This window comes from Microtus pennsylvanicus, chromosome 10 (genome assembly GCF_037038515.1).
Source record: "Microtus pennsylvanicus isolate mMicPen1 chromosome 10, mMicPen1.hap1, whole genome shotgun sequence".
Classification (NCBI taxonomy): domain Eukaryota; kingdom Metazoa; phylum Chordata; class Mammalia; order Rodentia; family Cricetidae; genus Microtus; species Microtus pennsylvanicus.
The window spans coordinates 34,763,895-34,777,316 of record NC_134588.1 but is presented as its reverse complement, the minus strand read 5'-3'; the positions used below and the strand labels follow the sequence as shown (position 1 = coordinate 34,777,316).

General features: G+C 34.7%; 1 protein-coding gene across 4 annotated transcripts in view; it reads left to right on the top strand.

Annotated features, from left to right (window-relative positions):
• The window catches only part of LOC142858636 (complement factor H-like), a 125,157-nt gene that overhangs the window by 95,572 nt on the left and 16,163 nt on the right, over window positions 1-13,422 (top strand). Inside the window, exons 1-3 of one of the 4 annotated variants that reach the window (XM_075988154.1) lie at window positions 1,220-1,358; window positions 4,270-4,464; window positions 6,599-6,775. The exons of 2 other annotated variants lie outside the window; for them this stretch is intronic. In XM_075988154.1, the coding sequence (XP_075844269.1) occupies window positions 1,283-1,358; window positions 4,270-4,464; window positions 6,599-6,775 (448 nt within the window). In that variant the 5' untranslated portion in view covers window positions 1,220-1,282. Of the gene's footprint in view, window positions 1-1,219; window positions 1,359-4,269; window positions 4,465-6,598; window positions 6,776-13,422 lie in introns of those variants that run through there. One more of the 4 variants, XM_075988152.1, reaches the window with a different exon arrangement.

Below are 13,422 nucleotides of genomic sequence, written 5' to 3'. Positions count from 1 at the left end.
AAAAAGAACTTGTAACATCAAGCACTTAATATCTGACAAAGATGTGAAAAACATATCCTGGAAAAAAGCATTTTTAACAAATGCTACTAATAAATACAGATGTCTAAATGCAGAAGAATGAAATTATGCCAGTATCTACCACCTTGTCAAAAAGCTATCAGGCATAAAAGACCTAAACCTACCATCTGAAACAATGAAACTACTGAAGAAAAAAACATAGCTTGTATCTTACATAATATACGTATAGAAATAGTCTTTCTTTATAGTATTACATTGTGACAAAAATTAAGGATAACTATTGGCATGTGGAATTTCATAAAACTTGTTTCTCTATAGTTAAAGAAACAGTCAGTGGGATGAAGAAGCCCACAGAATGAGGAAAATATTTGTTAGCACCCCTTTAATATATATATATTAATTACTAAACAATATTAGTGTATATTACCTAATATATTTATATATTATTTTGCTATTTATTATGTATGTATAATCTTATATATGCATAAGATTATAATATATGTATAAGATTAATATCCTAAATACAGAAAGAACTCAAAGGACAAAAAAATTAAGCAAAAACATACAAATGACCCTTTCAAAAATGGGCCTGTAATCTTCAGAGAGAGTTCTCAAAAGAAGAAAAAAACAATAGCTAAGAAATATTAAATGAAATTTTCCCTATTAGGCTCACAATACTTCCTTTATCAACCCAACGCAATCTAAGAAACACACCAAAACTAGGCAAGAGAAACACTCTTCTGAGTTGTGGAGCCCAAAGCAATACAGACTATTGTTAATTACAACTGGTTGTCCCCAACAGACTGAAGATAGGTCTCTACCAATGAAGAAAAACACCATGTTGAAACACAGGGTCTGAGGGACCTGAGCTGGGCCTTTCATGAATGACTCCTCATTGAGGACCAGCATTAATGACACCAGAGGTTCACAGGCAAACTTCGGGGAAAAAAGAAGCAGCCAATACTCCTACCAGCTATGGTGTCTATACAAAGGCAAAAAAAAAAAAAAAAAAAAAAAGTTTAATCTCTTTTTTCTCTCAATACTTCAGTTTGATTGTCTAGAAGACTGGCTCTTTCATTGATTAATAAAGATAAATGATTAACATAGAGTATTAATGTGAAAGCAATGAGTAAACATTGTTTGTTTTGCCCGTCTCTTGTGACCTTTGATATTTACCAAACCAGCTTCCAGTAATGCACTGAAAATCAAAGTCATGCCCAGAGTCCCCAGAACTCCACCGCTGCCGGAGCGCTTTACGTTTTAGATGATGGGGTGGTCTACTGTGTTGCTCTTAGCCAGTGCCTATCTAACCTTGTGTCTTTCTACAGCCGAAGGAGAAGGTAAGTGGAAAAAGATTTGCAATATCTACTCTCTAGTCAGATGTATTTTCTGCTATGTGTACAAGGATACTTTTAATTCTTTTAAATTTTATTAAAATATTGGAAATAGAAAATCAACTATCAAAGTACTTATGGGAAAAAATAGGAAACATTTTGAATTATAGACAAATTTATTTATGGATATAGTTCTTATAAGCAATTAAAGGGAAAATTGAATAAAGGTGATTTTTTTTCTGCTTTATAAACTTCAAAGTGTGAATACTCTATAAATATGATTTGGAGAGAATAAATTTTATTTTTCAAATTCATAAAGAACTAATGTAGCCGGGCAGTGGTGGCGCACTGCACTCAGGAGGCAGAGGCAGGCGGATCTTTGTGAGTTCGAGGCCAGCCTGGTTTACAAGAGCTAGTTACAGGACAGGAACCAAAAGCTACAGAGAAACCCTGTCTCGAAAATTAAAAAAAAAAAAAAATAGAACTAATGTAACCAAACAAATTCTCAAACATTGACCAGGACAATGCTCCTGACAGACTCTAAACATCTCTCGATCTGTGTGAAATTTATTTCATCTTCATAGATTGTATAAGTTTTCACACTATAGTCATTAAAATGAGTAACTTTCCTATTTTAATCAAATCATCATTTATCAAATAGAAATGTCTTTAATAAGACAATGAAGAGCACTGTTCTTTTTGTTGTAAACTATCAAAAATGCCAGTCATTTGCTCTTTTTCTGATCTCTCCTATGAATGTAAAAAAAATAGAATGAAATTATCTTACCTTTAGACTGACATTGTGTCCAAAGACTCTGTGTTTGACAACTCCACAATATCCCCAGAATCACAATCCCTGAAAGAGGAGTTGGATTCTAAAATTTGGTAACTGTGCTTGACTCTGGTTTCAAAAAGACTTTATCCTGCTATTTGTGTTTTGATGATCTTTATATATAATTAAGGTTAATTTAGATAGTTCTTCATTTCTCACATAAGTACAAAGGATAGGAACAAGATAATCCTTTCTGAGATCCACTTTTACAAGGTTTGTAACATTATTTCAAAGATTTAAAGATATTTTATTTATTGTGTTACATTTCTCTGTGAGTTATAGTCATCCTCTTTAATGAGAGAAAAATTATGTCCTGCCAAATGACGGAAAATATTAATTTTATTTTTTTCTTTAAAAACTTTTAGGTTTATAATAGTTTATATTTCTTTCTTTCCTTTCCTCCTTACAGACCATCCCATAGTCACCTGCTGGTTCTCAAACCATGGCCTCATTTTGATTAGTTGTTATTGCTTGCCCAGATGATATTATTGTATTGGTGGATACTGTGTGTCTGGCTCTGTACCGACTGGAAAATGACTTACAATTGTAACACCTTTGATTTAGAATGAGTGAATTTACTCAGAAAAAAGCAAGTCAGAATAAAAGAATAAGCCGTATTTAAGAGCTTGACAAAGAAATGAGAGATCAGCCAACATAAAGACAAACAGTCAGCAAAACGGTATTTCAGGCCCTGAAGAAATATGAGGCAAGCTTTGGCATTAATCCTCTAAGGTGGCTAACTTATGACAGCCATCTCAACCGGCCCACTGAGAGTCTTCTTGGATGATGTTTCTACTTAATAATAAATAGCAACATAGAGAGAACACATGCTCATATCAGGTACTCACAACTTTCAGCAGAAATTGTCTGAAAAAGTTGAAACAGTAAGCTGGAGTTTCCAAATGCACCCCTCCCTGTAGAGAAATTCGCCATGGTTTATCTTTCATTTGATTTCTCTGCTCTTCCTGGGAACCCAGAGGGGAAATGCAGCTGGCTGCATTAACATGATTATTCAGTCACAGTCCAGCTGGGCTTGGTGGGCTCCCAATAGATCAGTAGCACGTAACATTGAGAATTAATGCTAAGTAAAGGGATATGAAATGTTTCACTATTTGTGAGGATATGACTACAAAATATTACCAAAATTTCTAGTATACACTATGTAGTCTGGGTAAAAGTTAAATTGATAATATGGGAAGTTGTGAAATGTGCATGTAAGAGCAGCATATGATTCTTGTGTTTTATGAAAATTTCATGTAGACTAACTTTCCTAAAACAAATCTGAAAATGTTTACCTGTAGAAAATTGCAAAAATTTGATAAAAGACCTAACAATTTACATGTTAACTGTTTTAAAGTTTTTATGCCTTTGTATGTAGAGATTGAACATACACATATAATTATCCACATTATTCTAGGTAGTTGTATTTAAAAACCTAATGTCACCAGAATTAAGCTGCAGTTTTATATTAATTGGATTGATCTTTTTGATTCTTTGTGCCTCGCTAATTTTAATGATAGCACATTTATTGAGAAACCTGACAAAATAAAATTATGTTCCTATATATCATACTGAACTGACTACTCAACATATTTACTACTCCCATGAAACATACACTAGTGACAATCCTGGAAGATACATCAATGATATCAATGAGAAGAACGAGGAAGGATGGCAAAGCACAGCCCTCTCATCCACCCATCACTTACTATGCAGTCAAGTTTCTATGCTAGCATCCTATTTCAGTTTTTAAAAAGTCTTGTTGGGCTACTTTTTTGAAGACTCCCAAAAACTTCATAGTTCATATCAAAATGTAAACTTCGTGTTTATTAATAATAGCAGTCTCAAATATTCACATGCTCAAGGAGTATTGGCTGATTAAACACCGCAGTGGGTTCATAGAGAAATTATTATACTTATTTATGAGCTTCTTGGTGATCATTGTTCTTCAGTGATGTAATGATACACCAGAAGGTGCTTAAACTATATCCACTTAACCTATATGAAATAAAAAATGATCATCAAATACAAAAAAATAATTGATAAGTGATGATTAGCATTTGCTTCTTTGTTTTATTTTTTCAGAGAGATTTTGTGATTTTCCAAAAATAAGCCACGGAATATTATATGATGCAAAGAAATATGACCCACTGTCCCCCGTTCCTAGTGGGAAGGTTTTATACTACTCTTGTGAATATAATTTTGTGTCTCCTCCAAATTCCTTCTGGAATCTCATAACATGCACAGAAGACGGATGGTCACCAACACCGAAGTGTCTCCGTGAGTAAATGTCTATTCTTAGAAGAATACTGAGTGAAAGAAAGAGAAGAAGGGTTCGTGGGGTCCAGAATGTGACGGAGTTGGGCTGTGGAAGGGTCAGGTGCAGTCTTTGTTTTGTGAACTATTTTTCTTAGGAAAATCCAGTGGAGAACATATTGTCAACAGGTGGTCTACAAAAATAGTTAATAATTGAAAGCTGATGATGAATGCATTTGACAACTAACAGATCTTGTCAAACATCTACTTAGTAGCAACTTAGCCATGTTTTTTATGTGCAAAAATAAAAGTCACTTTGTGTATCCACTGTGTCTGGATTATCTTTTCTCTCAAGTATTCTTTTTTAAATTGCTTTTATTGAGCTACATATTTTTCTCTGCTCCCCTCTCCTCCTCCCCACTCACCTTCTACCCTATATTATGATCCCCATACTCCCTGTTTACTAAGGAAATCTTGTCTTTTTCAAGTGCCTATGTAAATTAGATCCATGTAAATCTCTCTTAAGGTCCTCTTTGTTGTCTAGGGTCTCTGGCATTGTGAATTTTAGACTGGTTTGATGTAGGATTCCCTCTGTATGCTGTGAATGTGTTTGATTAATGAATAAAGAAGCTGCTGGAGCCTATTACAGGACAGAATAGAATAAACAAAATCCAAGCAGAGATGGAGGAGAAAGTAAACTGAGTTAGGAAAACACAATATAGCCGCCAGAGAAACAGATCAATGAAACTTGCCGGTAGGCAACAACCTCATGGTGATGAACAGATTAATGGAGATGGTCTGATTTAAGATGTAAGAGTTATCTAGAAATATGCATAAGCTAATAAGCCAAGCAGTATTGTAATTAATATAGTTTCTAAGTGATTATTTGGGGGTCTGGGAAGCTGGGAATGAACAATCAGTATCTGCCAGCAATGGAGGAATGTTCGCTTTACCTCACAGCCTCTCCAGCATAAAGTTGTCATCAGTGTTTTCAATCTTGGCTATTCTTCCAGGTGTAAGATTCTTAAACTTAAACTGAAAGCAGGCTGGTATTTGCATAAAAGCAGAAAGGAGGACCAATGGGACTGAATTGAAGACCCGGTAATCAATCCACAAACTTAAGAACCTCTGATTTTTGACAAAGAAGCAAAAAATATCAAATGGAAAAAATAAAGTATATTCAACAAATGGTGCTGACATAACTGGGTATCAACATGTAGAAGAATGAAAATAGACACATATCTATCACCATGCACAAAACTCAACATAAAACAAACCTCACTGAACTTCTAAGAAAAGAAAGTGGGAAGTACACTTAAACACATTAGCACAGGAGACTGCTTCCTAAATATAACCCCAGTCACACAGACACTGAGAGAAATGATTAATAAATGGGACCTCCTGAAACTGAGAAGGTTCTGTAAAGCAAAGGACATGGTCAACAAGACAAAACGGCCACCTAAAGAATAGGAAAAAATCTTCACCAACCCATATCGGACAGAGGACTGATCTCCAAAATATACAAAGAACTCAAGAAATTGGTCATCAAAAGAAAAAAAATTGAATAAAAAATTGGGTACAGACCTAAACAGAGAACTCTCAACAGATGAATCTAAAATGGCAAAAAGATATTTAAGAAAATGTTCAACCTCTTTAGCCATCAGAGAAATGCAAATCAAAACAACTCTCAAATATTCTATGGAAAGATATTTTACTTTTGCACGTTCCAGAGCTCATTATATCCTTAGACTTGTTACCTATAATACATTGATCCTTTAGTGAATGTGTGCTGCACACCCTGGGAAGACAGGTGTTTTAAAAGAACATGATAGGAAACAGGATAGGTCAGTACAGCAGACAATACCATCACTTGTTGAAGAAACATCCAGAAATGAAAGATAATAAGTATATAAAAAACTATTTTATACAGATGTCTTTCAGTTGTAAAATATTAAATTTGGAAAGTTATTTCAAAAGTAGAGACATGGCATCCCTGTAGAAAACTCACACTGTAGACCACCAGGAGTTGGCAAGCTTCAGAAACTTTATTCATATAGCCCGCTTCAGGTGTGTAGGTCTTCTAACAATCCTTTAATATGCAATCTAACATGCTCTTAATTTCTCCCATAAGGCGAATTAATCTCTTTTTCTTCCTAAGGGCTATGTTTCTTTCCTTTTGTGGAAAATGGTGATTCTACATCTTCAGGACAAACACACTTACAAGGTGATACTGTACAAGTCGTTTGCAATCAAGGCTACAGCCTTCAAAATAATCAGAGCAGCATTGCATGCACTGAAGAGGGCTGGTCCATTCCTCCCAAATGCATTTCCACCAGTAAGTACCACACTGTGCTCTCATTTCCTGCCATTATCTGTAGTGTTTAAAATCAAGTTTACTGATACATGTTAAAGGTCTTTTTTCTGACTTTTGCCACTAGTCATTTCTACTTGATTTTCAGATGCATCTAAAGGGATATCCAAATATACTGGTTTATGTGTCTATTTCAAGTGGATGTAATAAGTAGAAATATCATAGGAGTACATTCTGAAGACATACTGCTCATGATATAGTCAAACCATTTTCTATCTGCTAAACCATGATTCATAGGAATCAAGACATGATTAAAGAGATAAAGTCCTAAAATGAGTTATAAATATAAACTGTAATGTGTCCATTTTTAAATCCCAATTGACTTTAGGGAAAATCTAATGAAAGTGTTATCATTTAAATTGATTACTGTATTGGCAAGTGTTTCATGGCATTGTTAACAGCATTGTAAATCACACTTTAGAAAATGAATGTTAGTGTCTTGCCACTTATCAAACATTTTATTTTTTATTAAAGGTTCTATATGGACATGCACATGTAATGAAAATATGAGCAAAATATTCTTACACTTGAAGAAAGGGTATTAGTAGAAGCTCAGGATGACCTGAAACTTACTTATGTAGCCCAGCTTTCCTTGAACTCAATGAAGATCATTTTGTATTAGCCTAAAGAATGCTGGGATATCAGACAAGAGCCACCATTCCTAGCTGCAAAGACCTTTCAAGTAACTCTTAATAATAATAAACTCTTCAAATAGTGCTGTGAGTTTAATGAAATAATGCTAAATTTTGAATTGCATTTGTCAAGCACAGCATAGCTGTCACCAGTGCAAATAATTATAACAAAAATATAGTCTATTTCCAGATATCAAAACCTGCATGTAGTTATAAATGACAGTCTCTGGGTCTCCTCTCCAAATTTCTGAAGAGTCTGAAAAGAAATATTAATCCTTTTAACAAGAGTTAAATGCCCACTTGCTTGATCTCAGCATTTTTCTACTTAGACTTAATACTCCTCCAGTCTCACTTGTCCATTTACACGTCTTTGCAGCCAGTGGTTCAATGTGAAGGGTCATCCGTGTTCAGATTCTGTTTCTTCTAGATTTTACAGTTTATTCTTAGCAAATGTTTAATACTGGTCTTCCCTGGAGCAAAACTAAAGTGCAGATTTCAGGAAATTACCCCACATGAGTTCTAAGACAGCCCCTCTCATTGACTGGTGATCAGGATCTGTGATAAGGTTGCTGGCACTTCCACCAATGGAGCCTGCTGTAACCATCCAGTTCTCCTCTGGTAGAGAGTCTTCTCCCCCAGCAAAACATTGTCACTGTGTCAGTGTGTCGTAGCTCACTTTCCTTGGCACTATTACAGGTATCTGTCTCCAACAAAATTTCTATCTCTGATGATTTTCAGAACCTGGTTCTAGGTTTCAGAATGGGATGCCAGCATGGGGTGTCTCCATTTATTCTTTATATCTTTTCTTCTGATGATCATTTTTATTGCTAGATACAAATATCATGTGTTAAGAGCTTTTGATAATTTTTCGAATGATTAAATATACATAGACATTTTAAAATGTTTCATCAGTTTTAACATTACTTTTGGCCTTTGTATCCAGAGTGCTAGGATTAAAGGTGTGTGCCACAACCACCCAGGTAGCCCTCTAGTTTTTAAAACTACTCGTGCAATAATAACTTCCTAAACTACCATCTGGTTAAAAATATTTTTGATATAACATAAAATATACTGAAAAGGAAAAAGGTTTCAAAACAGAGCAAAATCTAAATGTTCAAAACCCTTGTGCTTTGAGTTTAAATCCCACATATGTTCAAAATGAACATGGGGGGGGGGGCTGGAGCTAGACCAGCACTTAAGAACACTGACTGCTCATTGAGGACTATGCTTTCTGCTCCCATATGTCAGCTCACAACCCTCTGTATCTCCATTTCTGGATTTTCCAGTGCCATCTTCTTATATCTCAGGATACCATGGGTACAGGTGCTGCGTGCATACACATTCAGAAGAACACTGTTGCACATAACAACAAAAATCAATATAATAATTTTTAGCATGGTTGTCATTTTTTAACCATCGCTGAAAAAGAAAACAGTCAAGTTTGATTGCAGGGGATATGTTTATAAACATCAGTTGATAATATTTGTTAGAGGAAAACAAGAAAACCTTTTTTTTTTTCTAGAATTGAACTCTCACAAAATGGCATATCATTGCCTTGGTACAGTTGGATTTCTTTCTCTGACTACCATGACAAGTCACTACAAATTTGGTGGAGTAAAACAGTATAATCTATTCCATTATAACTTTGGAGACAAGAGATCCAACACATTGCCTCTTGGCTCTAGTCCAAGTGTTGTTCTCCCTTGTTTCTTTATTTTCTCTAAGAGCAGTTCTATTCACCTGCCTTTTTAGTAGCAAGATTATATTGTTTTGTCTGATGAGGGTCATCTTCCTCAAATTTCAAACTCAGTAGTTTGTCATATTTGAACATTTTTCTCATAATCCCTACCTCTGCCAAGGCATTGTCTTCTGTCATAGCAGATAAAGATAACCACCTCTTTCAAGATCCTTAATCACAATTCTGAAGTTACTTTGACTTATAAAGTCATTTTTTTTTTTGCTTTGGGAGCTTAAAATATAGAATCAGGTGGGGATATCATTAAATCTACCAAAGTAATTAACAATAAAATAGCAAGCTTGTAATTACTTTATAAATATTTTTAACTGAAAAGACTTATTTTTCATTCAATATACAGATACCCTTTTCTCATCTTCTCCCAGATCTTCCCTATCTCCCCTCATTCTAACCCCAAAACTCCTCTCTCTCTCTCTCTCTCTCTCTCTCTCTCTCTCTCTCTCTCTCTGTCTGTCTGTCTCTCTTTCTCATGAGAAAACAGACATCTAAAAATATGAAAAAATAAAATAAAAAAAAAGTCAAGTAGGACAAAACAAACAAGCAAATAGAAGAAAAAGAGGCAAGGAAAAAGTAAAAGAAATGCAGCTAGCCATAGAAAAATGCTGTGGATTCTCTTGTATGCTGTAAATATTTACCATTCTAATTGGTAGCCAAGTAGGAAGCATCTGCAGGGTAACCAAACTAAGAATGCTGGTAAGAGGAACAGCACAGTCAGGAGTCGTTAGTCAGACACCAAGGAAGCAAGATGAGAATGCTTTTCTGAGAAAAGGTACCAAGCCATGTAGTTAAACATAGATAAGAATTATGGAATAATGTAGGTATAGGAGCTAGTTAGCAATATGCCTGAATTACCTGCTGAGCATTTATAATTAATATAAGTTTCTGAATGATTATTTGAAAGCGGCTATAGGATGGGAAGGAACAGAGAAACTTCTTTTACAAAAACACGCATTGTAAATAAGGAGGCCACCAGTTAGTTTTCAGTTGCTCAGCCCCAAAATAATCTCTCTGAAACCATATTATTTGCAATACTGTTTGGCCAATAGCTTAAGCATATTTTTGGCTAACTCTTCTATCTTAATTTAACCCATTTCTAGTAATTTGTATATTGCCACATGGCTGTGACTTACCAGGTAAAGTTCCATCTGGCTCCAGCAGCCTACATGGCTTCTCCCTGACTCTGATGCCTTCTCTCTCCCTGAATTCAGTTTAGTTTTCTCTGCCTAAGTTTTGCTCTATTAACAGGCCAAGGCAGTTTTCTTTATTAATTAACCAATCATATTCACAGCATACAGAGGGTAATCCCACATCACATGCACAAAGAAATCTCATAAACACAAAACTGAAAATGATAATATGTAAAAGACTTGCAAATTTTATTTTTTTAAAGTTGCGAGAATGTTATTGAGTTTGTTTTGTGCTAGCTGTCTGTTGCAAGGCATGAGATATGCTATTATCATGATTTATATACTCAAATAGCGAGACTACCTTGGAGAAAACTAAAAATTTTTTTCTGTCGTGAGATGTAATCAATTGGAGATAGATTCTGGCTTGTGTCCACTTCCCTCTAAAGAACTAGGGCCATATCTAGCTTTGTTGTAGGAGGCTGCTTGTTCATTTCCCAGTCACTCTGACCCAAAATAACCACACAGAAATTTGTATCAATTGCAATACTGTTTGGCCAATAGCTTAAGCATATTTTTGGCTAGCTCTCACATTTTAAATTAACCCATTTCTAATAATTTTATATTTTACCATGAGATTCATGGCCTGCAGGTTCTGGCTGGCAGTTCATGTCTTTCTCATCTGGCAGTTCCATAGTTTCTATAGACTCTGCCTTCTTTCTCTGAGAATTCATTTTAGTTTTCCCCGCCTAGCTGCACTCTGATGAGACATTGGACAAAAGCAGTTTCTTTATTAATTATCCAATAAAAGAAGCATAAATACAGAAGGACTTCCCACACTATTTTCCCTTTTCTGTTTAAATAAAAAGGAAGGTTTTAACTTTAACATAGTAAAATTACATATAACAAAACAGGTATCAAACAAAAATTATAGGTACAATATTTATATCTACTTTATTTTTTTCATAACTAAGGAAAACTATAATTATAACTACCTATTCTTCAACTCCATTAAAGACCCCAGAAGAATATAATAATACTTAGATAAACAGGAAGTACATTGTAAGCAACTTCCAAAACTCTTGTCTCATTGTCATGAAAAGTTTGTTTTTAAAACATTTTAAATGCTATATTCTGTAGTCTTTAAAAGATTTGCAAAATACCTATTTAACTGAAATATATTTTGATATATCTAGAAAACCTAACAAGACTACAAGCTTGACTATTATAGATGGCTATCTATTAACTTATATTTCTTAATTATACATTACATTTTTAAATGAGCTGCACAAACACAATACCTTAATCAAGAGCAGAAATATACATATAACAAAATTGGCCTTAAATTTTTATCAATAAACTATGATCTATACCAATGCAAATCTCTATAGCATAGCTCCCTTTAAATGTAAACAAACATTTATTAGTAATCATGTAGGGTATTTGAGCATAGTTCTCTCCAAACTGCTTCCTGCTTTTTGTTGCATGAAGTCATTTTGGAGGTGTTCACAATAATCTTTGGGGTGGGCTTGGTCTGTCAAACCATATTACTCTGAAAAAAATCCATATGCTCTAATCTTCTGTGAAAACAAAAGAAGAACCTCCAAAACAACAAATCCTTAGACCCAAATTTCAGAATCAAGATACCTTTAAAATATCTATGTTGGTTTAGTTTAGTAGCCCATACTGGAAATGTCTCACTGTACTTAACTTATTCACAGTCAAAAATTTAAAGAAAATATAATAATATATGTAATCCAGACCCTGTGTATATTTAATCTTTATATGGCTTATTTTTCTTATTCCATAACTTTTTCTACAAATTTGATATTTATTTTGTTATCTGTACTCCTTTAATCTATGACTGTCTATACTCTTTTATGTTACATTTACTGTGTCTTTACTCTTTTTCTTCTCTCTTCCAAATCTATGTATATTTTTTATGTACACTGTGTCTTATGTAGAGGTCTTTTATGTCTAAATCTGTCCTGTTGTGTATCTGAAATCCTTTTCTGTCAAGGAGTACTTCTCAGCACTGATACTAGGACGAAGACTGCTTTGCCTCTTGCCTCCACCCAGTCCACATGCAAAGGTCTGTTCACTGTCTCCTGTGAGCCTTGCACACTAACCCAGTTCCAAGTATACAATGGATCTATGTAGCACCATTAAGCAGATTGTAACATGCTACTCACAAACCATATTCAAGTGCTCGACCACCCTGAAGGAGCCAGAGCTCATGTTGGCAGCACAAAACAGGGAGCTACCATTTGGAAACCATGCAGTTTTTTTTTTCTTTTGCTACTACCACTGAATCAGGAAGACCTCTCTTAAAGCAGTCAGTCTCTGCTTGCTGTCAGCAAACAGAGCAAGAATCTGCTTTAAACTCTGGTATATTTTGTTTAGAATTCCTTTCCAAACTTTTTCAGGTTTTTATGTGGATTTAGTTACCCACATTGGCGAGCCAATCCCTTGTAGGAGGCCATTTTCCAGCTACTCTGACCTGAAATAACCACACAGAAATCTGAATCAATTGCAATACCGTTTGGCTAATAGCTTAAGCATATTTTGGCTAGATTTTATATTTTAAATTAACCCATTTCTAATAATTTTATATTTTACCATGAGATGCATGCCCTACTGGCAAGGTTCCAGCTGGTGGCTCATATCTTTCTCTTCTGGTGGCTTCAAGATTTCTACAAACTCTGTCTTCTTTCTCTCAGCATTCAGTTTAGTTTTCCCTGCCTAGCTCCACTCTGACAAGGCATTGACCAAAAGCAGCTTCTTTATTCATTATCCAACAAAAGCAACACACATAGGGAAAGACTTCCCACACCATAGCTTAGATCCATGTAGATTCTGTGTATAATGTCACACACCCTATGAGTTTACATGTGCCTGATGTGTTTAGAAGCCCTTGTTCCCTTGGTGTCCTTCATCCCCTCTAGCTCTAACAGTATTTTATCCTGGTCTGCCTCAGTAAAGATAGTTGAGCTAGTCAAGCTCTTTGCTTTAGAAGAGAATTAATAACTATTATTTTATAGAATTATATGGTGATATATAAATAGAATAAGTAAAACCTATTTAAACATACATTAATAA